This window comes from Miniopterus schreibersii (genome assembly GCF_964146895.1).
Source record: "Miniopterus schreibersii genome assembly, chromosome: 12".
Taxonomy (NCBI): Eukaryota; Metazoa; Chordata; class Mammalia; order Chiroptera; family Miniopteridae; genus Miniopterus; species Miniopterus schreibersii.
Genome location: NC_138112.1, coordinates 73,894,428 through 73,919,348, shown reverse-complemented (window position 1 = coordinate 73,919,348; position 24,921 = coordinate 73,894,428). Strand labels below are relative to the sequence as shown.

Sequence of the window (24,921 nt, the reverse complement as noted above, 5' to 3'; positions counted from 1 at the left end):
GGCCCACCCCCAGGCTCTGGACACATGGAGGCAGTAGGTGTGCCTGTTGTCCTTGGCCTGCAGACCCTGATGATCCGAGACTGGTGGACGTGCACGATCGTGAGCGTGATGTTCGAGTTCCTGGAGTACAGTCTGGAGCACCAGCTGCCCAACTTCAGCGAGTGCTGGTGGGACCACGTAGGTGCCGGGGTGGGGGTAGGGGTGGGGGCGGCTTCTGCCCTGAGGCACAGTGTCCTGGAACCCAGGCCTGCCCACTCTGCCTCTGGGGGAGGGACGTGGGCATAAGGTCCCCTCAGACGAAGCAGGACGAGCTGCAGGGTCCATGCGCCTGCCTCCCACCCCCAGTGGATCATGGACGTGCTGGTCTGCAACGGGCTGGGCATCTACTGCGGCATGAAGACCCTTGAGTGGCTGTCTCTGAAGACGTATAAGTGGCAGGGCCTCTGGAACATTCCAACCTACAAGTATGTCTCCTGAGTGTCCTCCTGCAGGAGCCTGGGCATCAGTGTGGGGCCTTGAGGTGGCCCCTGGGGTCTAGGCCCAGCTCCATCTGACGTGTCTTTTGGGAGGGGTGATGGATGAGGGTTTTGCCTCCTATAATCACCTGGGATTTGACCCTGGGCTGCCCTCAAAGGCCCTCACAGTGGCCGGGACGTCAGCCCGCCCTTGTCTGACAGCAGCCTCATCCCTGACAGCCCTTCTCGGAAGGCCGCCCTCCTGAAGTGGTTGCAGGTGCTGTCATTTTTATTTTTAATTTAAAAGAAACAGTCCAGGAAAAGACCTGGGGGGGCAGGGCTGGGGAGTAGGGTCTCCTCACCCATCCATCATGGGTGCCTGGGGGTGGGGAGCATGAGAGCAGGAACCTGATGCCCCCCAACCCCCCACCCGGCTCCAGGGGCAAGATGAAGCGGATCGCCTTCCAGTTCACGCCCTACAGCTGGGTCCGCTTCGAGTGGAAGCCCGCCTCCAGCCTGCGCCGCTGGCTGGCCGTGTGCGGCATTATCCTGGTGGTAAGGCTGGCTACCTCCTGCACTTGCGCGGCCCACCTGCTAGCACGTGGCTCACCACCCACCCTCTTCTGTCTCCCAGTTTTTGTTGGCAGAACTGAACACATTCTACCTGAAGTTCGTGCTGTGGCTGCCCCCGGAGCACTACCTGGTCCTGCTGCGGCTGGTGTTCTTTGTGAACGTGGGCGGTGTGGCCATGCGTGAGATCTACGACTTCATGGACGACCCGTGAGCCGCGGGGCCGGGACAGAGCCTGTGCCCAGCGCAGGCGGTAGGGTGCCCTCAACTGATGCCTCCCCCCACAGGAAGCCTCACAAGAAGCTGGGCCAGCAGGCCTGGCTGGTGGCCGCTATCACTGCCACGGAGTTGCTCATCGTGGTCAAGTACGACCCGCACACGCTCACGCTATCCCTGCCCTTCTACATCGCCCAGTGCTGGACGCTCGGCTCCGTGCTTGTGCTCACCTGGACTGTCTGGCGTTTCTTCCTGCGGTGAGGCCCATCTCTGGGGTGGGGGTAACGTGTCTGGGTCCTATGTGCTTCTGTCTTCCTGCTCGGACTCTGCAGGCTGGTGACCCAGCCCCTTCTGTCCCCAGGGACATCACCCTGCGGTACAAGGAGACCCGGCGGCAGAAGCAGCAGAGCAACAGTGACCAGGGAGATACTGCCGACAATGTGGACAGGCACCCACCTGGGCCGGACACCCCCTTGGGGCCTGTGGAGGCCGAGAGGGAGAGGGCACCGGCTCTGAACTGACCTGTCCCTCACGACTGCCCAGGACACAGGCCTCGTCCCTTCCTCCTCTGATTCCTGCCAGGAGCCTCTGACAGGCCTCTCTTTCCTCCAACACTCAGCGACGCTCTAGAGGGGGCGTGGAGGAGGCGCCCTCCAGCAGGGCTGTGTGTGTGCGTGGGGGGGGGGGTGCATGTGGCGTGTGTGTGTCGTGTGTGTGGCATGTGTGCGTGTACACTTCTGTGCTCTGTGTTCCTGGCTCTGGAGGGTTCTCAGGCTGGCAGATGTGGCTGGGGGTCACCCTGGGGCAGTGGTCCCCGTTCTGTTGGTCAGTCCACAGGCCTCTAGGCCACACGGAGCCCTAGTGCCCAGACGGCCTGGCCCTTATCCCCTCTGGCCCCCAGTCCACCCCTGGCCCAACATGTTACTGACAAGGGTCCACCAACTCCCGAGATGGCCAAGACGGGTGTATCCGAATTGCAGCCCTGAGCCGTTTCCTCGGGAACCTTCCTCCAACCCAGCTAACCCAGAGGGCATGAGGGGGGCGCGGGCAGGTCTTCAGGGAGGCATTGGGTGAGACACTCCAAGGCCCTGTGCCCATGGTTGGAAGGAGGGGTCCTGGGGTCTCTGGCCCCAAGTTGATGGTCATCTCCGTGAGCAAACAGAACAAATAAATCGGCGATGGTCTGAAGTTTGTGTCCTCACCGACCCCACACCTACCTCCCTGGAGGATGGCGCCCAGAGGGGTAGGAGTCCAGTGGGCAGGGCTGCTTGGCCGTGGCACAGGGGCCGCCTGGTCTGCTGCGTTTGTGCACCTGGCGGGGCCTGCGTGGGAGAGCAGCCCGAGTGCTGGTTCTGGTTGGAATGGGTGGTGGTGGACCCTGGCTGTGGGAGGTATGTGTGGCCACCCTGGAAATTCAAACGAGAAAGGTGCCCTCCCTGGCTGTGAGAACCTGACCTCCAAGGGCTTTTGTTTCCTTAGTTGTGGAGTTTTTAAAATATTTTTATTGATTTCAGAGAAAGGAAGGGTGGGGGGGAGAAACCAATGATGAGAGCCACTGATGGGCTGCCTCCTGCACGCCCCCGACTGGGGATCGAGTCCACAACCCGGGCCTGTGTCCTGACCAGGAATTGAACCCCGATCTTCTGGGTCATAGGTTGATGCTCAACCGCTGAGCCACGCCAGTTTTGTTAACTACTTTTGGGAAGAATTTCAAACCTAGAGAGGTGGTGAGAATGGGCAGTGGAGCCTCACCTGTCCCCCTGCCCGGCCTTGTCACATGGAGCTGCCCCGTCCTGCCTCGGCTGGTGGAGCACCGCATGGCCTCGGCTGCCCTCACCTTGGGGGTGTCCAGGATTGGCTGGTTCTGCTGGTGGAGTGACTGGGCCTCTGCATCCCCTGCCCCCAGGCTTACTCTGCTCTTGTCCTGAGCTAGCTTTACTTGTCAGCACCGCAGGGACTCTGGTGTCCTGTGCCCCCAACTCTACCCTCACTGTGCGTCCCTGAGGGTGAACTGCATCGTGGGCAGGTGGTGATGGAGCCTCATTCATGGTCGCTCCTTTGGGTCCCAGCCTCTCTCCTGCTGGGTGGTGGCCTGGCTCCCCTTGTGCAAACTGCCTAGACTGGGGTCACTGTTCCTGCAAAGAGTCCTGCTCCCTTGCAGTTGGGAGGGGGAGGGAGAGGGTCATAGAAGCCAAGGTCTTGGGCACTTAGAAGGGCTTCATAGCAACAAGCTGGATGCTGCTGCCCAGGTGCCAGCTTGGAGCTGCTGCCTCCCGTGGATCCCTCCTGATTGTGCCAGTCAAGGGAAGTCACCCTGTGTGTGCTGGCAAGATGAGGCCAGCTAGACTAGACTAGGGGGTGGACCCTGCCCTCCCATCCAGAAGGCTGAGGGCTCTGTCAGGAGAATGTTCTGAGTCCAGCAGTTTGGAGGCCTGAGGCTGCAGGTGAGCCAGGCCCAGGGTCGGCTCCCAGTGGAGCTACACGGAGACCACTTTAAGCTGCCAAATCTATGGTGGTCTCTTGGCAGCAAGATAGCTCATAAAAGCATCACACCTGTCACGGAACCTCGCGGGGACCCCACAAGGAAAGACAAGAACCCTTCTACCCAAAAAGTTTTAATAATTATAAAGTGTACAGAATGTTCTTACAGAAGTTGATTTGAGTATTTCTCTTCAGTTAAAGCTAAGGCACCAGGAGAGCGCCCCAGCGAGCTGGCCAGCCCCCTGCAGGTGGCCCAGCGGTTTCAGGAGCTGGGGGGGAGGGCAGCGGGCTCAGGAGATGATCTTCAGGCTCGGCTTCTCCTCCACCACGGCCTGCAGGCGGTCTTCGGTCTCCTCTGACCAGTAGGTGTCGAACAGGCTGTGCAGGGAAAAGGGAGAGTGTGGGCGTGGCACAGCCAGGGGCCACCCCACCTGTGTCTTCCCATCTGGCCAAGCCAGGCATGGCCCTGGCCACTCCGCCCGCTGCACCACTTACATCAGCTTCTCCAGGGTGCAGCTGGGCTGCTGGGCGCTCTCCGCCAGCCTCAGGACGCCCACCTCACTCATGCAGTTGTTGCTGAGGTCCAGCTCACGCAGGCTGTGGTTGGCCAGCAGCAGTGCGGCCAGGCTGTGGCAGCCCTGGTCGGTCACTTCACAGTCCCCCAGCCTGGGCGACAGCAGGGCAGAGGTCAGGATGAGGGCACACCTTCCAAGCTGTGCCACCTCAGAACATGGGATGGCATGGGGTCCACACTGCCCTGCCCCTGAGCCCTGACATGTCACGTCTTAACACACTGGAGACCCCCAGCCTGAGCTGTCCCTAGACCACAGTCCCCACGGCCCTGAATGGACCGTGCAGGTGGAGGCGCACAGCCAACTGAGATGCACCTGGGCTGCAGGGACACCTGGACTCGGCCCTGACCTGTGGGAGAGGGTGGGCACTCGGCCTTCTGGAAGCCAGTGTTGGGTAACAGGAGGGCTGCACACTCCCCACACACACCCTCCCGCTTCCTCACCAGCCAGAGCATGACCACAGGCAGCAGCGAGAGGAACCGAGGGTGAGATCAAAGGCCTGCAGGCTCCAGACAAAGGCCAGGGTGCCCCTACCCAAGCCTTGTCCTGCACTCCACCTGGGGGACCAGGTCCCAGGAGAGCCACCTGGGGGCACAGCCAGGACAGAGGACAATGACAAACCTTGGGAAGGGCAGAGGACCAGAGGCTGGTCTGAGCCCAGACTGGATTCTTGGGCCCTCCAGTCAGAAATAAACCAAAGGCCTGACACTGAGCATAACCGAGTCCAGCACAGAGAACGACCAGGACCCACGAAAAGAACACAACCCCAGAACAGACAAATCAGCCCAGAGAAAGTAGGGGTGCAGACTCAGGACCGGGGGGGCCCATCCTCCCTGGAGGCAGAAGCAGCCTGGACTTGCCCCTCAGGAGTTAACAGTTCAGAGGACCTGGAGGGACGTGTGGGGCCAGGGCTCCTGTGAGGAAGGACCAGGACAGTGACGACGGGCCCTGAACTGGGTGCGGAGCCCCCACCCACGCTTGCTCACCAGAGCGCCCGCAGGGTCGTGCCAGGCTGGCGCAGGCCCTGGCACAGCTCCTCCACGCCGACATCCCCCAGATTGTTGCTGCTCATCTGCAGCTCCTGGAGGCTCCTGTTCTGGGCCAGCATCGCACCGACACGTGGGCAGCAGGCGGCCGTGAGGCTGCAGGACTTCACCCTGGGAGACACGGAGGATGACTGCAGCCCAGCCTCGGGCACCCCAGGCATGCCCCACATCCCCGCCCACCAGAGAAAGTGCCTTCCCACCTCTGTGGCATGACAGGCCTGCCTCTCACTCTTGGGCAGCAGTGGGTCCTGGTCCCCGGCCCCCAGCACTGTCCCCACCAGCCATCCTCCTCCCGGGCCACCTGGCCTGAGGGCGCTCATCCTGGCCTCCATTCCCTCCGTGCACGGGGCCCCTCGGGCATCTTCACCTGCACAGGCCCCCTGTCCCCACCGCTGCCCGGGCTGCACTCACCACAGGGACTCCAGTTGGCAGCTGGGCTGCACCAGGCTCTCACACAGCAGCTGGATGCCTTCGTTCCCCACCGCGTTGCCAGCCAGGCTGAGCTCCTTCAGGCTCTCCTTGGCTCTGAGGACTCGGCAGAGGTCCCTGCAGCCACTGACCGTGATGTCACACTCCCAGAGCCTGCAGGGGCAGGGGACACGTCACTGTAGGGCCACCGGGGCGACACTGGCCCAAAGAGTGCAACATTCGTGGATATTCCCCACCCCGCACGGCCATGGCCATGACCAGGGCCTGGGAGGGGTGGGGAGGGTGGTCCAGGGACACACATCTGCAGAGGTACCCTGGAGCCCTGTGGTCACCTATCCAGAGTCCGACTCACCACAGGGTCTTGAGCCGGGAGCTGGGGCTCAGCAGCCCAGGGCACAGCTCTGTGATGCCCGCATCGCCCAGTTTGTTGTTGCCCAGCTCCAGGGTGCGCAGCGAGGCCTTGGCAGCCACGATGCCACACAGGTCCTGACAGTTGGCCGAGGTGAGGCCACAGCCCTCCAGCCTGGGTACAGGAGGTGTTATGGAAGCCGGGAGAGCCCACCCCCCCCACAATCTCACCACCCAGCCCAGTGCTTACTTGAGTGACTCCAGCGGGCAGGTGGATTCAGCCAGGCCCCGGCACAGGGCCTGGCCGCCGGCCTCGCCAATGTCATTGTTGTTCACCCCGAGCTCCTTCAGCTCCCGCTTGGCCCTGAGCACTGAGGCCAGGGGCTCGCAGCTGGCAGCTGTCAGGTTGCTATACTCCAGCCTGGGGACAGGTGGGAGGTCAGCCCTCACCCAGGAACACATCTCCTGCCTGGGTTGAGGCCGTAGGCAGGAGAGCAGCTGGGCGGTGAAGGCACAACAGTGGCCAAGGGCTCTCTCTTTGGAGCAAAAGTGACCCTCCTGGAGACCACCCGCCGACCACAGCCAGCCGAACTCGGGATTCCCTGGGCCAGGAGCAAGATGCCCAACCCCCTCCCTCTGCTGCTGACAGAGGGCACACTCAGTGCCAGGCGGCCCTCCACACAAGTGCAGAGTCACCAGCCAGCTGCCAGTTCCTTTGAGAGGGTCACAACCCCAGAGTCACTGGGAAGGAACATCTGTCCCCGAAAGGCCCTCCTCAAACCTCCCCGCAGCCAACATGGGGGAGGGGCTCGCCCAGTGCAGGCAAAACCCAAGTGGCAGGAGGGTACAGGGCTAGGGGTGGGCCTAAGCAGGACGGCAGGCACCTCGGGGACCCCGGCAGGGAACACTCACTGCAGCCTCTCGATGTGACACTGGGGGTCCAGGAGCCCCTCGCAGAGAAGCCGCAGGCCCGCATCCCCCAGCTGGTTGTAACTGAGGTCCAGCTCACACAGGGAGGGCAGGGAGCGCAGCACGCTGGACAGGGTCCCACAGCCGGTCTCGGTCAGACAACAGTTCTGGAGGCTGTCAGAGCCGCATGCCCACCGTCACAGGGAGGCCATGCAGCCCGGCCATGCGGGGCCCTGGGGTTCCTAGGCTGAGGGCAGGAGGGGGTGCGCTGGGGGGACAGAGAGGCCTGAGAGGTACCTCTGGGAGCAGGGGAAGCTGGATCACTGAGCCTCCCTCGGGGCAGGGAAAGTGGGTCACTGTGAGCCACCCTCGGGAGCAGGGGAGCCCCAGGCCCCAGTGGGTTTGCTGTGTCGCCCACACAGGCTCACCTGAGCTTCTGGATCTTGCAGGTGGGCTGCAGGCCCTGGAGCACCAGGTGTGTGCCAGCATCGCCCAGCTCGTTGGAAGAGAGGCTGAGCTCAGTCAGGGTGGGGTTGTCCCTGAGCGCGGAGCTCATGTCCTTGCAGCGCCCCTCTGTGATGCCACAGTCCACCAGCCTGGGGATGGGACACGCAGTGGTCATGCCACGCAGCAGGTCAGACCCGTTAGTGGGCCAAGAACAAGGCAGTGACAACCACATTTTAAATGAAACAGAAAAAGTGAGCGGATCCACTTGGGACACCTGGATTGAAGATACTGGCACGTACGCAGGTGAGTCAGGGTGCCACGTGCTCAAGGGGCATGGTCAGCGTGACAAGCTCCTGTCACCTCCTAGAAAGCAGGCCCCTTGAAGGGCACAGCCAGGGATCGACAGGAGCAACAAGACAACCGTGAAACCAGACCATAAGCAGGGCCAAGGCTGCCTGCCTTCGTGGGGCATCGAGTAAGCACCGGGGGTGGGGGTGACAACTGACAGAAACGTACAAGGAGTGAAGGAGTGAAACCCTCAGTGGGAAAGGCCCAGTCGTGGCCACTGAGGGGCCAACGTCAGAAGGCAAAACTCTGCACTGACAGGACTTGAGCAGTGCCGGGCATGTCACCAAGGTGTTCACCAATCACCAGAGCAAAACCGTGACCACGGTGGAAAACTGCAGGCACCACCTGAAGAGGCAGCCAGGGTGACAGGATGACCGTGTGGTGCCATCGCCACCACACTCCCCACAGTACGACATGCCAGGCAGGACACATCACTTCTGTGTTCTTGCCAAAAATGTGGACCTCGGCCATGAGAAGACATCCCAGGGACCTTCTCCAGACCTGAGCTGACCCAACAGGCAGGTGGCCAAGGACAAGGGGGGGTTGGCCAAATGCCACTTGGGATCCTGCACTGACCGGGACAGGAAAGGACCCAGTGGGGAAACTGGTGACGTTGGAGTCGAGGGGGCTGTGGTGGGCTCCTCATTGTAACCAGTGCCCCAGGCGATGGGCGCTGACTTCAGGGGAGGTGGGGCAATGGGCAGTGGGCATCCCCAAACCATCTTCACAACCCTTCTGTGAACCTAAATCTATTTTGAGCCTGTTAAAAAGACAAGAAGCAGGCAACTCATGTCATGTGGAGCCTGAGGAGCTGCTGGGTTTGAGAACCTCGACAACAGGCAGGGACAGGGACACGAAGCCCACTGGGCGACTGCCCAGAGGAAGGAGCCGAGGCAGAGACCCTGGCCCGGCTCTGCCCACCTGCCTTCAGGGCCTCCACACCAAGTCCCGCCCACCGGCTTGAGCCAGGAGTGGATTTACATTTTCAAACGTTTGGGGGGAAATACAAGGACATTTCACCTAGTATGAAAATCAGTTTACGTTGTGTGTCTGTAAGGAGGGTGCCTTCGGGGCACACCATACCACTCAGGGCCCAGCCAGCCACCACCCCCCACCCCCCACCCACCCCGCGCGGGGACCCTGGCAAGTACCTGACCACCTGGTACTGCTGCATCTGAGGCAGGAGTTCTGCCCACCGGGTGTCGCTCAGCTGCTCGTAGTGGAGGTCTAGACTCATGGTGAGAGGCGAGTGTTTTCTAGGCGGAAGACAGGGAGAGGGAGCATATTTTAGCCAAATTCCCTCATTGTTTCAGAGGCCAGAGAGCCAGCAGGAGACACCACGGCCTCTCCCTTGGCCAGTACTATTTCCTTTCTTCAGCACCTGTACCCACCTCAGCCTCCAGGAGTAAAAATGGGGGAGGGCAGACGGAGGCTGCACCCACTGGCTCACCTGGCAAAGGCCCCCTCAGCCCACAGAGGCTGCACTCACCTCCCAGCTCCTGTACCTGCCTTTGTGGGCACCTCCTGCCTTGGAGAGGGTGGGGACCTTTGCTTGCCACCTGAAGCCCTGGTCTCTCATTTGCCTGGGCAAGGGTGGGTTGGGAAGGGGTAGCCTGTGGGCCTGGACACAGCATGGAGACCCTAGCCGTGGGGCTCTGAAAACCCTGTCTGCCTGCCTGCCTCGCTCCTCCGAGAACATCCACAAAGCCAGACACCCCCTCCCCAAGATGCCTCATGGCCCTGAAGCAGCTGAGTGGGAGGAACAGGTGCCTGCAGTCAGGTAGCAGTTCCCAAGGGACATCAGCAATGGGTGCCCAGGGAAGGACATAGCAGGTGGAGTGTGGACCCCAAGCCCAGCTTCTGTGATCCCTTTCTGGGGGCTGGGGACTCTGGACAGGCCAGGGCACATCCTCTGGCCCACCCTGGGTCAGACCATAAAGCCGGGTCATCACATCTGGCAGGTAGGGAGAAAGCGAGGCCTCTGGCAGCAGGTCTGGGATGGGAGCAGACCACAGGCCCTCAAACCTCACCAGGGTCCAGCCGCAGCCTGAATCAGGAAACCGGAGGCCCTGAAGGTGGGGCCAGCCTCGCTGTTGAGATGGGCAGGGGGCAGTGCCTGGGGGTGGGGCAGGGATCTGGGTTCATTCAAGAGCAACGGAAAGCCCTGGAAATGATGCGATTTGAGCTGCCCTTTAGAATGATCCTGCCAAACAGGATGACTCAGCCCCATGTGAGGTCCTGGTTCTGAAACCCAGGCTTCCTGAGAACAGGTTCCTTCTCAAAACCCCAGAATTGCCGAGAAGTCTGCCCCCACTGGTGTTTGCATCCAAGCCTGGCACTGCCTGGCGTTAGAGAAGCAGGGCTGCCCCTCCCATCCCAGGCAGGATGGGAGCCCAGGCAGGGAGGCAGGGCCGGCAAAGGCTCCAGTCCCACTCCAGCCCAGTGACAGCCAGCAGGCAAGTCCTGTTTGCAGGTCCACAAACACAGGCCTGGTGAAACTGGGTCGAGGGCGGCTAACTGGCCGTGTCACCCAACTGTCACACAGAGGAGCCAAGAGTCTGCCAGCCCACTGCCCAGAGCACGTGAGCAAGACGGAACCCACCCACCCTGGGAGCCCAGGGTGTGGTCACCCAAATCCTGACTCAGAATCCTCCCTCACGCCCACACCGGAGAGGGAGAGGCCAGAGCTGCCCATTCTGACCCCCCTGCATGGAGGGACCACCTGAGCCTCCTCACTGCTCTCCCAGGCCAGACCCTCTCCAGGAAGCCAGTCTGACATCAGGGCTCCACTCACCTGGTCTTGTTGGGGCAGAAATATTAACCCTGCTGTTAACCATGATTGTTCTAAACAGAGAAAGCAGTTCTAACCTGAGGGTTGTACCAGGGGACATTTCCCTTGCCCTTGGAATCCCCCTTCATCAAGGAAAGGTTAACAACCTTGTTGCCAAGACAATGGCGTCCCTGAGGCACCTGCCCTTCTGGACCCCACCGGCCTGCATTGCCTGTAACCTGACCATTATGTCTACTTCCCCAGGCCTGAGATTCCACGTCCAGCTTCCCCATGTCACCTCTGTCCAGCCCAATATAAGCAGCTGGCCTACAGGGAGGCACAGAGCAGATTTCCGTGGGTGACCCCTGCTCTCCATACTGCCAGCAATATTGGAATAAACGCTCCTCTACGAGTCAGCCGTCTCTGCTTAATGGGTCCAGGTAGTGACAGGCAGCCCGGACCCATTCTTGTCTGGTTTCAGTCTGAGGTTAACCCCAGAGAAGAAAGACGCGCACTGGCAGAGCTGCCCCCCCCAAGGGCTTACCAGACATTGGGGCATCCCCTTCGTTGGGCCTTTGGACCCTTTGAGAACCTCATAAAAACGTATGACATCCCCCAAAAGATGCCCCCTGTTAAGGTCCCCGACCCAGACCGGTACAAGCTCACTTCCGGCCCCCCGCTGGGCCGCTCCCCAGGGTCCCAGCGCGGGGTCCCATCAGCGGCCTCCAGCGCGACAGCAGGCGGGCCGCCCGCAGGACCTGCGCGGGGCGGTGCCCAGGGCCTGCCAACGCCGGGGGGCGCCCAGGGCCTGCCAACGCCGGGGGCGCGGCGGGCCCGAGCTCCCGCAGCCTGCGCGGGGCTTTGCGCGGCCCCCGGGAGGACAGGCCTCGGCCGGCCTGCGCCGCGCACACGGGGCCCGGCCCGGCCGCGCCCTCCTCGGGCCGCAGGAGACGCCCGCGGGGATCCCCGAGTTCTCTCGCTCCGCCGGGGAGCCGCGGGATGTACCCCCAGCCCGGCCGGCCCGCTCCGGCCCCGACCCGCACCCGCAGACCTCACCTGGCGCCGCCGCGCGGGACTCTGCCAGCTGCTTCCGCGGCGCGGGCCGCGACCCAGGCTGGCCCGGGGGCGGGGCCGGGGCGGGGCCTGAGCGCGGGGGGGGGGGGGGGGGGCGCGCCTGCCCCTCCCGCGCCCACTTTGCGGTCCCCGCTGGCCTCTGAGCTCCGGGGGCCGGAAGAGGGGTCAGGGGACCGCCGGCTCGGGGCGGGGGCGCAGCCGGAGGCGAGTGCGCGGCGGGCGGACCCGCTCAGACCGCCGCCCTCTGCCCCTCCCGCCCTCTCCCAGCCCCGGGGCAGCGCCGTCTCCCTGGAGAAAGAAAACAAGGGGACTCTTCTCCGCCACCAGCCTGGGAAGAGGAAGGGACCGGCGATCATGTGCCGCGGACGTGAGGCAGCGGGCGAGGCTGTCAGCCCTTCGGGGCGCCACTCGGCTCAAGGAGGGCCGCGCGCACTTCTATCCGCCAAGAGAATTCAGGCGCGGGCCTAGGGGCCCGTCTAGGTGCCTCTCCACTTGCGCTCTCCTGGGTTGGTTCCTGAGTGTGCCCTGACCCGGGATTGAACTCGCAGCCTCGCTGTATGGGACGATGCTCTAGCCAACTGAGCCACCAGGCCGGGGCCTCTAACTTTCTAAATAAACATTCTCTTATAGTTAAGAAGCAAGGGTCGCAAAGTGATGGAGCGCAGGGTGGGGTCAGGCAGGTCCCCCAGGCGACAGCAGACCCGGTCAGTGACTGGAAAACCCGTTCACAAACTTGGGAGGATGCTCATTGCTGACCTGGCCTAATGTTTGTGGCTGCCAGGGTGCGGCACAGTACTAAGGGGGGATTAAGAAGGACTGGCTGTCTGTTCTTTGGGGGGACAAAGTGAAGTGTTACTCAATTTGGGAGAGTATTTGGCTGGGCCAGTCCTTGCTTGTGTAGCAAGGGGGTCTGGACCACCAGTGTGGGGCCAAGGGTCCTGGAGAGCCCAGGGCTATGAGGGGCAGACCGCCAAGGCACAGACCCCCCACCCCAATAAGCTGCCCTAGAGCAGCTGCAATTTGCCAACTTGACACCTGTCACGTGAGGACAGGGAGCAGCCTTCTTCCACCTGGATGAGGAAAACGAGGGTGGTGCTGGGTTTCAGGCAGAGGCGCTGCATCCCAAGGGTGGGTGAGGGATGGAGGGGGACTCCTAGGGGCACTGGCAGTCACTCGAACCAACATGACTTTTGTGCCACGAGCAGTATGAGCTCTTGTAGAAAACTGGACAGAGGTAAAAAGATGAAAAGCCTGGGGTGCCCCTCTTCTGTCATCTGTGTATGGGCTTCTAACACACAATACACACTGTACAATAAAATCCAGACGTTAGGAATGGTAGGCAGAGCACAGGCCCCCAAAGGTGTCCATTCCTAATCCCCAAACCTGTCAGGAGTTACCTTACATGGCAAAGGGGTCTCTGTGGCTAAATTAGGGCTCTCCAGGTAGGGAGACTGTCCTGGATTACCTGGATGGGCCCAATGTAGTCCTTATGAGTGTCAGATGGGCCAGGTACAGAAAGCCAGGAACAGAAACCAGGGTACGGAGACCCACCAGGGTATAAAGCCCCGGGTGCCTAGCAAGGGGAAAACCCAGAAAACAAGAACCTTGTCCCCAGGAGAGCCTATCCTCCCCCAGCCTATCACTGGTCCTGCAGTTTAGACCCCTGAGCATTCCTCCCCAAAGATAACATCTAGGCCTCAGTTTTATTTCAGCTCCAGGCCCAGATAAGCAGCATAACCAAAACCAGACAAGTGGCGCCTGTGGCTGCCTCACATACACTGACTAACGACCCCCTGCCCTGGCACTGACCGATCAGTGGAGACCATGACCCTGAAAAGGCACACCTGGAAAGCTGATGAATATTCTATTGAGACCCTCCCCTGAGACCTCTAAGATTTCCACCACCAAGAAAGAGATAAATATGCTGAGGACAAAGGACTCAGGGTGCACTCCCACCAGGGGAGCAATAGGCAGTGGCACCTCTCCCTCTAAAGGGCTCCAAGGACCCCCCTCAGACCTCTCAATGAGCCAGAGCAGCCCAGCCTGGGCTCTCCTGCTGCCTCTTCTATGCTCTTCCTGTGTCACTGTCCCAAGTACATTTGGCTGCCATCATGGACCCAATACCATTGACTGTGCTGTGTAGCCCTTCCCTTTGGATAGCCCCAGCCCCGTTTCCTTAAATAAATTCAATTTTTCTTTATTCACTGTCTGAGAGGCTATTTAGCTGCCCTCACACCACCCACCTTAACCTTTCCACTTTTTCCATTGATTTTTTAGAGAGCGTGGAAGGGAGGGGGAGAGCGAGAGAGACACATCCATTGGTTGCCTCCCCCACGTGCCCAGCCTGGGGCTGCGCTCAAGCCCACAACCAAGGTAGGTGCCCATGGCCAGAATCCAACTCTGGAGCCTTCAGTCCTCGGGCCAACGCTCTAACCACTGAGCAAAACCGGCCAGGGCCGAAGCATTTTCTTAATCCACTGAGGTTTTACTTCCCAACAACTGTCATCAGTTTGGCTCTAATAAAGGTCTAAAAGCTATCTAGAGGCCTGGACATTTCTTACCTCGACACCATCCTAGAGGGGGGCCTGCCTGGTTCTAAGGTCCTTCCAAGACACCGCTGGCCTGCCGTCCTGAAAAGCTGCACAAGTCCACCAGCTTTCCCCGCACCCGCGTGACTCCACACCTGCGTGGGCACTCTGGCTGGTGCCCGCCCAATAACGCGAAGCGCGGGCCCCGTTTTTACATTTCTCCAACCCTGGAGAAACCCCTGGCCCGCGGCCCCCCGAGGTGCTGTCCCGGTCACGCCTGCCCCCCACCCGAGTGGCCCACCCAGCGCCCCCCAGATTCTCAGGTGACCTAACAGGGCAGAGGTGCCCCGCAGGCACATGGCCGCGCCCAAGGCCCAGCGCCCCCGGGGTGCCCGCGGGCCAGGCCCCTGCCGGGTGGTCCCGGGGGTCGGCTCCTTTGGGAAAAGTCGACGGTTACTCTACGTGGGGAGACAGTCTGGCTAAACCAGCGCAGCCTGTCGGGCCGGCTGGGAGCCAACGCACCGGGGCGCAGAGCGGCAGCCTCCGCGACACCGCGCGGACCCGGCACCGAGGGCCCCGGCCTCGCAGCACAGGCCGCGCAGGCGCAGAGCCGCGCCCGGACGCCCAGCGTCCCCTGGGAGAGAGCCGGTGCGCAGAGACGCGTCGGGCGCTCTGACGTCTTCAATGCGCGCCGACGTCCACCCCGCCGGCCCCGCCCCGCGCCTCCCTGCGCCTCCCGCCCCGCCTCGCGGGCTGCGCGTCGCTGGAGCAGCGTGACCGCGTCCACAGGCCGCCCCACCGAGGCCGGAGCGGGTAAGGGCCGACCCCGGGCCGGCCGTCTTACTGGCCCGCGGGCTGTCGGGTTGCGGGAGTGACTGACCCCGAGACGGCGGCGCACTGTCACGGCCCGTAACCGGGAAGGAGACGGCACACTTCCGACAGGGCGGGGCGGGGGGCCCTGGGGGGGGCCTCGAGTGCGCCAGAGGGGCGTGGCCAAGGGGGAGGTGGGGTGGGCGGGGCCATGCGGGTGGGCGGGCCCTCCCTTGGGCCCGCCCGCTCTTTCCTGAGCTGCGTTGGACGCGCTCTCGTTCTGCTCCTCCTCCAGAGCCCCAACAAAAATGCGTTCCAGCCCTGGCCGGTGTGCGCAGTGGTTAGAGTGTCAGCCCAAGGACCGAGGGTCACGGGGTCAGTTCCAGGTCAAGGGCACGTGCCTCAGTTGCAGGTTCCCGTCCCAGGTCGGGGCGCGTGCTGAAGGCAACCAGCGGATGACTCTCACGCAGAGGTTTCTCTCTTTCTCCCCCTCTCCTCCCTCCCTCTCTTTCTAGAAATCGGTGGAAAATATCCTGGGTGAGGACTGAAAGTATATTTTTATATATATGGTCCACCTTTTCAGTGCACCTCGCGTCTCTCATGCTCTGGTTCCGTTTCCCTCTAGATAATGTCTTCAACCTGCTGTCTGGCTCACTGACTCCTCCGCGTCTCTGTCATCTACTGTCAGGCCCATCCACTGAGTCCTTAAGCTTACTAATTCTATTTTTGTCTTTTAGAATTTTCATTTATTTGGGGTTTTCATTTATTTGTTGTTCCCAGGTCTCCCCCTGCCCAGATTTGTTAACCTTGTCTTTTGGCTCCTTGAGTACATTAAGTAGAAAGACCTTGTGGGAAAACTCCATTATCTGCGTCTCTTTGGGGTGCTCTTCGTCACGTTGTGTTTCCTGGCATGCCTGGTTGCTTTTGCTTGCCTTTTGTACGTTTATGTTTGAGACGTCATGGGGAGTTGGGTGATTGGACGGTGCACTGGGTGGTGGTATCTTCTCCCACAGCCGACCACCAGGTCGTCTTAATCCTGACAAGTGACTGGGATCAGAGGTCCAGCTTCATTTCCTGCTGGGCTGGTTGGTCTCTTTCCTCCTCTCTCTTGCTCTGGGTGTAGCTCTTCCAGGATCCAGCCCTGGAGAATTTAGGGGTCCCCTCCTCCTCACACAGGCCCTGAAATGCACTCTTTCCATGCAGCCCTGGGACTCTGTGGAGAGTTCTGATCAGTTTCTCAGCCCCACAGCTGCTATCTTCTTTCAGCAGGTACTTCAGGTGAGTCACCTCACTGAGCCGTCTTCTGGTTCTTAGCATCCACATTCCTCACTGTCTTGGCAGCAGTCTAATAGGTGTGTGGGTTTTTGTCTTACTATTGTGCCCAGCCCTTTAGTTCTCAGGAAATGGGACCACACTTTCAAGACTGTGAAATGCAACCTGTGCTTGGGTTTGCATGCCAAGCCCTTCAGAAGCTGGGCAATAGGTATGCTAAGAAATAGGTCACATTGCTTCGATCTGTGACCCCAGGGGCGTGGCTCAGGCAGAGGTTTCAACTCCCAGTCAAGGCACCTACCTGGATTGCTGGTCTGACCCCTCCCTCCCCATCAGGGCAGGTATAGGAGGCAACCAATCCATGTGTCTCACCAATGTTTCTCTCTCCCCCTCTCCCCTCCTTTCCACTCTCCAAAAATCAATGGGAAAAATATCCTCACTCTTTGGGGTGAGGATTCAAAAAATAAATAAAAACTCATCAAACTGCACACCTGAGATAAACTTTATAGTTCAGAAACGAGTAACCTTTTCTGAAAACATACTGACTCTGCATAGACTGCAGTGATTGGGTGCTGGTGGTTTAGTGTCCTGCTTTCTCTTCTGAGAAAGACAAAAAGTTCCACTTGCCATGTGAGTGAAGAGGTGCACATGTGGGGGGCTGAGGGTAAATATGGGAAAGGCAGAAGCCAAAGTCAGGCTGTGCTGCAGGCTCCCAGGCTCCCACGGACTCTCAGGAATAGCCCAGGGCTGCAGGGCAGCTAGTCCTCTCCCTCTCTTGCTCCAGATTAAGGATGCATGGGAACTAGAAGTCCTTGAGCCACACTTGTCCTGTCTGGTTGTCAGAGTGTGTCATACAAATGACACCATACCCATTGTCCCCTCTCCAGGCAGCAAGCCCTGTTCCACGTGCCATTGCCCTGTTCCATCCACAACACTGTGTGTAACCGCCCCTGCCTGCTCTCGACTCCATTCCTCGCCCAGGGGCCAACCTCCCTCAGCAGAAGCATGGCTGCTGTCAGAGAACAGACCCCACAGCTCGTCAGGAACATGGCAGGGATGAAGGTCCCCATCCACCTGAATCCCAAGTGTGGTACACAGGCCAGCAGTGCTCAGAGGCAGCTCCTCCCATAGTGCTCTTCCCAGAACACTCCCTTAAGGAACAGCAGCTGAGACACTCAGCTGTCCTGGGGCACTCAGGGTGAGGTCTCTAGACCTCCCAGTTGCCTACCCCTGCAGCACAGCCCCCAGGAGGGCACCTGCAGAGCAAAGGGCAGCAGTGGTACCAGGCTGAGCTGCCACATAGGCTCTGCAGGCCCTGCTCCCCTCCATAACTCCTGGGCCCAGGGAGCGCAGGCCAACCAGGAGTCTGTCCACAAGCTCACGGAAAGCTGAGCCATGGGGTTAAGGAAGGGGCATTCTTGCTCAGTGTCTGCCTTACAGGTGGGCTACTGCCAGGCTGAGCCAAGTGTGGGCATCCTCTTGTCTTTGGGCCCATGGCTGGACAAGACCCAGGTGGCAGCCTGTGTGCCCCAGCCTGACTCCTGAGCCCAGGGGATTCCTGTACTCTTTGTCCCTCCGAGCTGGGACCCCTCCATACCCTCACTGTGGCCACTGTGAGGAAAGGGGATTGCCAGAGCCAGGGACGGCTGCCTGACCCTCGGCACAGGGTTCCCCCACACTGGGCCTCCATGAGGGGCCCTCTATCCCTGCCCCCAGTCTTCTCTGGGAAGACCATGTCACCAGGCCTTGGGGTCGTGAGAACATGGTGGGGCCACAGTGTGGGAGAGGCTTTGGGTTCCTTGGAGGCACCTCCCAGTGCCTGAGCCTCCTCTCACTTGGAGCAGGCTGATTTGGGGCGGGGGGGGGGGGCGCTGGGGGCTTCCCAGGCTTCTCCGTTCCAGGGTTCCATTCCCATCATGACCTCATTGTAAGGAAAGCTCTCCCAAAAGTGCAGAAGCACTTGGCAAGCACAGCGCCCGCCATCCCACCCCAGGCACTGTCCCGGGGAGCATCTGGGGTTGAGCACAGGGCTCACACTGGAAGGATGTCACAGGCGAGGCAGGCCTGGAGCACCCCCTGCTCTGCTAGGACTGGGAGGAGTTTTTCATTGGCCCTTACACCACCACATGGTTCCTCCAGAGCCTCAGTGACGGGCAGGGCTGCCCAGGGGGACCCCTCCTCTGGACACTCCCTATCCCTGGGGCCCAGCTCAGTCTAGCCCCACCCCACACCAATCTCACACAGCCAGGCCCTGCCCTACAGTATTTGAGGCTGAGGTTGGGGCCAGGACCCATCCTGGAGAACCCAGAGCCCTCCCTCCCTGAGGAGAAAGAGGCCCCTGGAGCCCCTGGAGATGTTTTCTTTCCTCTCAGCTTCCAGAGAGAGGGCAAGTCAGCCAGGGGTGGACAAGCCCTTGGCTCACTTTCCAGCCAATGTCAGCTCCTCTCGGGGTGCATTCCCACCAAGCATGGGCAGGCTCTGTTGCCCCCCAGGTTATCAGTCAGGCTGAACCGGCCTTGGAGCCAAGTGGCCTTGGGGGAGCACCTTTGTCCAAGAGCCACGACCCCACCCACATGGTCTACCAGAGGAAGAGAGTTCATAGTCTCTCTGGGGGGACTACCTGGACCAGAGGCAGAGGGGCTCTGCTCTGGCACCTGCTGTCCCCAAATCCACTCATCACTCACCCTGAAGCTCTGGGACATCTACATCCTAGAGGACACCATGTGCTCACGGCCATGGCATACACCACCCTCGAGGTGCACAGAAGTGACCGTGTGTGCAGGGCTGAGCGCCCAGGCCACAGAGAGGCTGCAGGCCTGAGCTGGGCAGGGCACCCTCCATTGAGGCTGAAGAAATGGGGTGGGCCCTTCACTGGTCAGTCTCCCCCTGCTGTCGCACCACTCATGGCACTCCAGGGCACAGGTAGACCCCCCCAGGTGTGGTGCACATCAGAACACAGCAGCTGCCCCCTCGAGGTGGCTTGGGGACAGGTGGGAGCCTGGGTCTTCCCAGTGGGGCCCCTCCCAGCCTGAACACCTAGAATGCTTCCTGAGCTGCTCCTTTAAGGCCTGTGGTCCTGCAGGATACACCGTCCCAGCCCCACACCCTGGAGGACAACGCTGTGCTCAGATACTATCAGGCCTTGATAGCCGAGCTCAGAAGACTGGAGTGTGACCTTCCCTCCCCCACGTGGGCTCAAGCATAGGGTCTCCTCCTGATTCACCTTCTCAGGGCAATAAGTAGTAGGGAGAGCTGCCAGGTCCCCATGTGCCTCCTCTCCTGCTCTAAGATTTGCAAACCAGGCTGGGGCTGTGCATCAGAGTGGACGCTGCAGACCCCAGGGGTCAGCAGCCTGGAGGGTAATTCACTGTCAGGCCAGGGCAGCCACGCAGAGAACCACAAGGACACCACGGGGCACACCCAGGGCAGGTCACACAGCTGGGGGGAGAAGCTCACCCAGTCTGCTTATTTCAGGCAGGACCTGAAGAGTCCCCCATGATGCCCCTGGGACTGGAGTGAGTGGCTCCAGGCCTCTCACCTCTGCCAGCACTGAGATGCTCCCCAAAGAGCATGGCTGACCCACCCACCCAGCCTGACCCCTTGCCTGGCCAGGGTGTCCCCAATGCTGAGAAGTGGCAGCATGAGATGGCCTCCGCCAGGGGCCCTGGAGGCTGTGTCTGGCCTGCCTGCCCCAACGCAGGAAAGCTCTGGGGAGTGGCTGTGCCCACAGTGACCACATTCCCTCCTGGTGAACACTGAGACTGTGGGTAGGTAGCCCTCGAGAAGCCACAACACTGGGTCCCTTCAACACTGCCTGGGCCACCCCCTGGGCCCCAGTGACAAGTCCCACTCAGCCCAACAAAGACCAAGCCCTGGGGCCCAAGATACCCCTCCTGCCCAAGGCCCCAAATGTCCCTGCTACAGGGAAGCTGGACACTTGGGGGAAGGTGATAGAAAGCCTGGTAGCCCCAAGACCCTGGCCAGCCAGCAGCACACCCTGCCTCTTCAACACTGGCCTGGCCTGAACATGGGCCCTTGGAGGGCAGGGCACCCTGAACCTGACCCCTGCCTGAATGAGAATGAGCCCATCGTCCTGGACAGCCCTGGATTCTGGCGCAGGGCAAGATGGGCCCTCTCAGAGTAGTATGCAGCCACCTGCAGCCTGAGCATGCCCCACAAAGCCATGTGGGTTGGTGACCTGAGGCAGCTCTGGGAGTAACAAGCCACCCCAGTGTGTGTGTGGAGGGGGGCATGGCACCGGGACAGGCAGGCCAGACACACTCACACAGAGAGGGCAGCCAGGTTGACTACACTTGGGCCCTGAGTGGCCACCTGGCATGGACAGGGCAGGACAACCGCCACCTTTCTGGGTCCTAAAGCTCAGGAACTTCGGCCCCACCTGCAGTCGGGAAGCTCCGAGGTGCCAGACACCAGCCTCCCTGCTCTGGTTTCAGCATCCCCCTAACGGGCACAGGACATGCCCTGCTCTGAGTCCCCCCCTTGCTAGTTAAAGGTCAGTTAAGCATTTTTTGTTAAAACGTTAACCTACACGACCAACCTGAGCTTGCAGCACCCTATACCCTGAGCGGCAAAGCAACCGCCGGCTGGAGGAAGCTGAGGTCCCACAGAGCCTCATGAGAGGCCACACACCCCACAGCTGCCCAGCCTCAGCCAGACGCCAGGGTCAAGACCATCAAATAATTTACTGCAATTGAACCTGCGCCCAGCGGGCCGGGACGGGGCTGCAAATAGAGGCATGGCTGGGGTGCCAGTGGCCTCAGTTCAAGACAGTCTGTGCAAAGCGTCCTGGGAGGTCCATGGTCACTCTGTCCACCAACCCTGGGCTGGCTGGGCTCTGGCGGCACTTCCTTCCTTCCTTCCCCTCCTCCCAGCATCCGGCACCTCCAGGGCCTGCGCCTGTGCTGGGCGGGCACACAGGACCTGCAGGGATGTCAGGAGAGCAGGCACTTGCAGCTCATGCAGCCAGGGCCACCTTCATCCGGCGGGCTCAGCTTGCGCACCTTGTGCTGCCGGATCTCGCGCACCAGAGTGTAGAATGCGTCCTCCACGCCCTGGGGAGAAGGGGCGGCTCAGAGGGGGACTCGGCCTGAGGGCCCAGCAGGGGAGGAGACCTAGAGACCTAGGGACCCCTGCCTCAAACTCCAGCAGAATCTCAGCCCCTTCCCCACCTGCAACCACAAACGAGCTGTGCCCTGCTCGTCTCACTGCCCCAGGGCCCCCCATCAGACACTTGCTCCTTAGTAGCCCCCCATAGGGCAGGGAGGCCCCAGGTCTGGCTCCAAGCTTGACCACCCCGTGCCCAGCTCTGCACTACTGCCCGTCGCTACTACCCTCGTCCTCAACAGCCCGCTAAGGGATCGGGGCATGCTGGGGGCAGAGGGGCTGGGGCCCCAGGGTCACCGCTCCGGCCTGGCTCAAGACAGCTCTCTCCAGGGACCTCCACCTCCACCTTCCCCTAGAGCTGTTTCAGCCCCGTCCCCGGCCCTGGCCCCCCTCGCTGCCCTGCCGTCCCCAGAGACTTACAGCGCGAGGGACCGCTGGGTCACGGGGGTCACGGAGGGTCCCAGAGGGTCCCGGAGCTGGAGCCAGAGCCAGAGCGGCTGCCCTGTGTCAAGGGAGAGGGGCAATGAGTGAGGCTCCCTGGCGGGGCGGGGTGGGGCCCTGGCTAGCTATGGTGTGGGACCCTGCTCACCTGGCGCGTCTTGGCCGACGTCTCAATGTAAGGGATGCCGTAGCTGCGGGCGAGGTCCTGAGCCTGCCGAGACTCCACAGTGCGCGCAGCCAGGTCACATTTGTTTCCCACCAGCACCATGGGCACATCATCCGAGTCCTTCACCCGCTTGATCTGTTCCCTACAAGGAGGAGGGTGTGAGCTAGCTGGCAGGCTGCAGGCATGGCTGCATCCAGGCACACAGAGCAAGGACAGGGAGGCTTCCAAGGGTGGCAGGCAGCTCACCGGTACTGGTGAATGTCCTCAAATGACTTGGTGTTGTTGATGGCGAACACGCAGAGAAAGCCCTCCCCGGTGCGCATGTACTGGTCCCTCATGGCGCTGTATTCCTCCTGGCCCGCCGTGTCCAGAATGTCCAGCAGACATGTCTCCCCGTCAATGACCACTTGTTTCCGGTAAGAGTCCTGTGGGAGGACACTGCTCAGGGACACCCGCCCTCTGGGGATGGGGCGTGGGCACCACCAGCCCCTCCCTGCACCTCTTGTGACCCCAGGTCCTACACCAAGGGGACCCTCCTGTAGGGCAGGCAGAGAACAAGCCCACTAGAGGATGCAGGGCTGGGATGAGGAGCTGGCCCGCTCACCTCGATGGTGGGGTCATACTCGTCCACGAAGTGGTTCTGGATGAGCTGGATGGTCAGGGCACTCTTCCCCACACCTCCAGCACCCACCACCACAAGCTTATATTCCGTCATTGCTCCTCAAGGGACTGCAGCAGGACGCACTGTGGTGGTCTCCTGTCCCACCTGCCGAGGAAGCCCCGTCAGCCACGCCCAGGCCCCACAGGGAAGACCTGTTGAGCTCTGGGCCCCAACATCCAAGTAAGAGGGGTGGCAGCCAGAATGATGGCCCACGGCCCACCGCCCACCTGTGGCACCTCCAGCTCAGGGGTGGGAGAGGGGTCCCGCCTCCTGCTGCACTTAGTGACTGTCTGAGAGAGGCAGGAAGCTGGCCCCCCAAAGGCACCCTGACAGATGAGAGTATCTCCCTACCAGGCACCCAAATTAGAAGTTGCTGGGTAGGCAGAAAGCCTGAACTGGAGGTGCCCAGGGCTGAGGTTACAGTGCCCCCTCCCTACAAGAACAGGTCCTGCCATGGTGGAGCGCACAGCAACGTGCCCAGGCAGGCCAGTGCCAACCCGCAACCGGTTCCCGGCCCCACCGAGAATGTGGGTGCATTCGACAAGTACTACTGAGTGCCTACTACGCGCCAGGAGCTGTTCCAGGCACAGGGCCACAGGCAGAGAAAGAACCCAACCCCCTGCCCTGGTGGGCTGGGCTCGGCTCGGAGGAGACCCGCACAGTTAGAATAAGGGGAAGCCCGCGGTGTCCTCCTGCCCTGGGAACTTTGGAGAAAACAAGGCAGGTGAGGCGGCCAGGTAGGGCAAGGGTTCCGGAGACACACAGGTCAGTCAACAGGAAAAGACCCAAAGGAGGTGTGGGAGCAAGAGACAGGTGGGAATGAGAAAGGGCCCGAGGCCCAGGCCCCAGCTAGGGTGTCTCCAATTTCCGATTTTAACGGGGGGTGCCCTGGGGAGGACAGCGGACTTCCTACCCCTCAGGCCCGCCCGCTGTGCCCGAGCTCTTCGGAGGGTGGGAGACCCCGCCTTGAGCGCGGTCACGGGCGGGATCGGCGCCGAGGCGCACCGCACACTACCCGAGCGCACTCGGGGCGCCGAGGAGGACAGGGCAGGGGCGCGGGGCCGCGCCGCAGGCCAGAGCGGGGCCCAGCCAGCGCCCCCGCCTCCCGCGGCCCCGGCCCCCAGCCGCAGCGCCCCGCCCGCCGCTCACCTGCGCCCCCGCGCGCCCGCGCGCCCGGCGAGGACGGCGGCTCCCCGCCCCGGGCCGCTCGGCCCCGCCGCCCCGACTCCAACGCCCCCCGCCCGCCGCGGCTGCCCCCCGCCGCACTCACCGCTCACTGGCGCGTCTGCCCCCGGGGCCGGAGCGGCCGGGGGCGGGGGCGGGGGCGGGGGCCGGGGCGCGCGGCTCCCGCGGAGCATGGGCTCTGTCCGCGGCGGGTGCGGCTCCGGCTGCGGACGGCGGACGCGAGCGCGGGAGGCGGACACTCGCCCGGGCCCGCGCACGCACCGCCCTGCGCCCGTCCATCAGCCCGGCGCGGCCTACCATTGGCCGTGTGCCCGGGGCCCCGCCCCTAGCACCGCCCAGCCCCGCTCCGGTTGGCCTAGCGGCCCGCCTGTCAAAGACAGCGGCAGGCGGGGCTTCCGGTAGCGGAAGGCGCGGAGGGCGGCGCCGAGTTGGTTGGCCCTCGTGGGCCGCGGCCTGGGGGGCTGTCGCCGCCGGCGCGGGAGGAGGACGTCCAGGCCGGGCGCGAGGGTCGGGGGCCACTGCCTCTCCGGGAGGGCAGACTCTCCCGGAAACTGGGCGGGCTCCCGGGGCGATAGGGACCGTGCTGGGAAGCGAGCCGGCGGCCGGGTGTGGTCTGGGCGCGGTCGCCCGAGTCCCGCTCGAGGCCCCCGAGCTGCCCCGGGAGCCCCGCGCCGGGCTCCTCGGCACCGCGGCGGCGCGCACAGCCGCGTCCACGCCCTCGGAGGTCTTCCCTGCCGCGCAGCCTACCGAGGGCCCGGAGCGGGCAGCAGACCTCAGGGCCGGCGGAGCCCGCGGGGTCAGCGCCGTGGGCGCCCCTCGGGACTCTGGCTGGAGGAGGCGGAGGGGCCGCCGGAGCGAGGGTCGGGGCCGGAGCAGGCCCTGGACGCGCCAGGAGCCTGAAGTCCTCGGTGGCGGGGCCCAGGTGTCCTGCACCCGCTTCCCCGCAGGTGGCCCTGGGACGGCGGCTTCCCCCCTCCCAGGCCTGGCAGCCGCGGCGGGGACCTTGGGCGGGGCGCGGCCGAGCACCCAGGGGCAGGCGGGGCGGGGACGGCGGGGCGAGGCCTCTGCG

The 24,921-nt window shown here is 62.3% G+C and overlaps 3 protein-coding genes across 8 annotated transcripts in view; 1 reads left to right on the top strand and 2 right to left on the bottom strand.

Annotated features, from left to right (window-relative positions):
- Positions 1 to 2,427, top strand: part of PTDSS2 (phosphatidylserine synthase 2) — a 28,579-nt gene extending 26,152 nt beyond the window's left edge. Inside the window, exons 7-12 of the mRNA XM_081155456.1 lie at positions 64 to 177; positions 346 to 464; positions 896 to 1,010; positions 1,090 to 1,235; positions 1,313 to 1,498; positions 1,603 to 2,427. Of these exons, the coding sequence (XP_081011582.1) occupies positions 64 to 177; positions 346 to 464; positions 896 to 1,010; positions 1,090 to 1,235; positions 1,313 to 1,498; positions 1,603 to 1,762 (840 nt within the window). The 3' untranslated portion in view covers positions 1,763 to 2,427. The remainder of the gene's footprint in view (positions 1 to 63; positions 178 to 345; positions 465 to 895; positions 1,011 to 1,089; positions 1,236 to 1,312; positions 1,499 to 1,602) is intronic.
- Positions 2,428 to 3,839: 1,412 nt separating this feature from the next.
- RNH1 (ribonuclease/angiogenin inhibitor 1) lies at positions 3,840 to 15,184 on the bottom strand. 4 transcript variants are annotated; one of them, XM_081155454.1, is made up of 10 exons: positions 15,074 to 15,184; positions 8,973 to 9,077; positions 7,455 to 7,622; positions 7,030 to 7,200; positions 6,368 to 6,538; positions 6,122 to 6,292; positions 5,752 to 5,922; positions 5,281 to 5,451; positions 4,218 to 4,388; positions 3,840 to 4,100 (listed from the first exon to the last, which is right to left on the bottom strand). In XM_081155454.1, the coding sequence occupies exons 2-10, from the start codon at positions 9,056 to 9,058 to the stop codon at positions 4,013 to 4,015; spliced, it is 1,368 nt and encodes a 455-aa protein (XP_081011580.1). In that variant the 5' UTR covers positions 9,059 to 9,077; positions 15,074 to 15,184; the 3' UTR covers positions 3,840 to 4,012. The 4 variants fall into 4 exon arrangements, with proteins under 4 accessions (XP_081011580.1, XP_081011581.1, XP_081011578.1 ...); XM_081155455.1 differs by lacking the exon at positions 15,074 to 15,184 and adding an exon at positions 14,716 to 14,812; XM_081155452.1 differs by lacking the exon at positions 15,074 to 15,184 and adding an exon at positions 14,227 to 14,460.
- A 2,987-nt stretch (positions 15,185 to 18,171) lies between these two features.
- HRAS (HRas proto-oncogene, GTPase) lies at positions 18,172 to 24,843 on the bottom strand. Of its 3 annotated transcripts, XM_081155451.1 has the most exons (6): positions 23,938 to 24,059; positions 22,611 to 22,772; positions 22,253 to 22,431; positions 21,989 to 22,148; positions 21,820 to 21,901; positions 18,172 to 21,347 (listed from the first exon to the last, which is right to left on the bottom strand). In XM_081155451.1, the coding sequence occupies exons 2-5, from the start codon at positions 22,719 to 22,721 to the stop codon at positions 21,848 to 21,850; spliced, it is 504 nt and encodes a 167-aa protein (XP_081011577.1). In that variant the 5' UTR covers positions 22,722 to 22,772; positions 23,938 to 24,059; the 3' UTR covers positions 18,172 to 21,347; positions 21,820 to 21,847. The 3 variants fall into 3 exon arrangements, with proteins under 3 accessions (XP_081011577.1, XP_081011576.1, XP_081011575.1); XM_081155450.1 differs by lacking the exons at positions 21,820 to 21,901; positions 23,938 to 24,059 and adding an exon at positions 24,600 to 24,843; XM_081155449.1 differs by lacking the exon at positions 21,820 to 21,901 and having other exon boundaries at positions 18,173 to 21,347; positions 23,938 to 24,072.
- Positions 24,844 to 24,921: the final 78 nt, after the last annotated feature.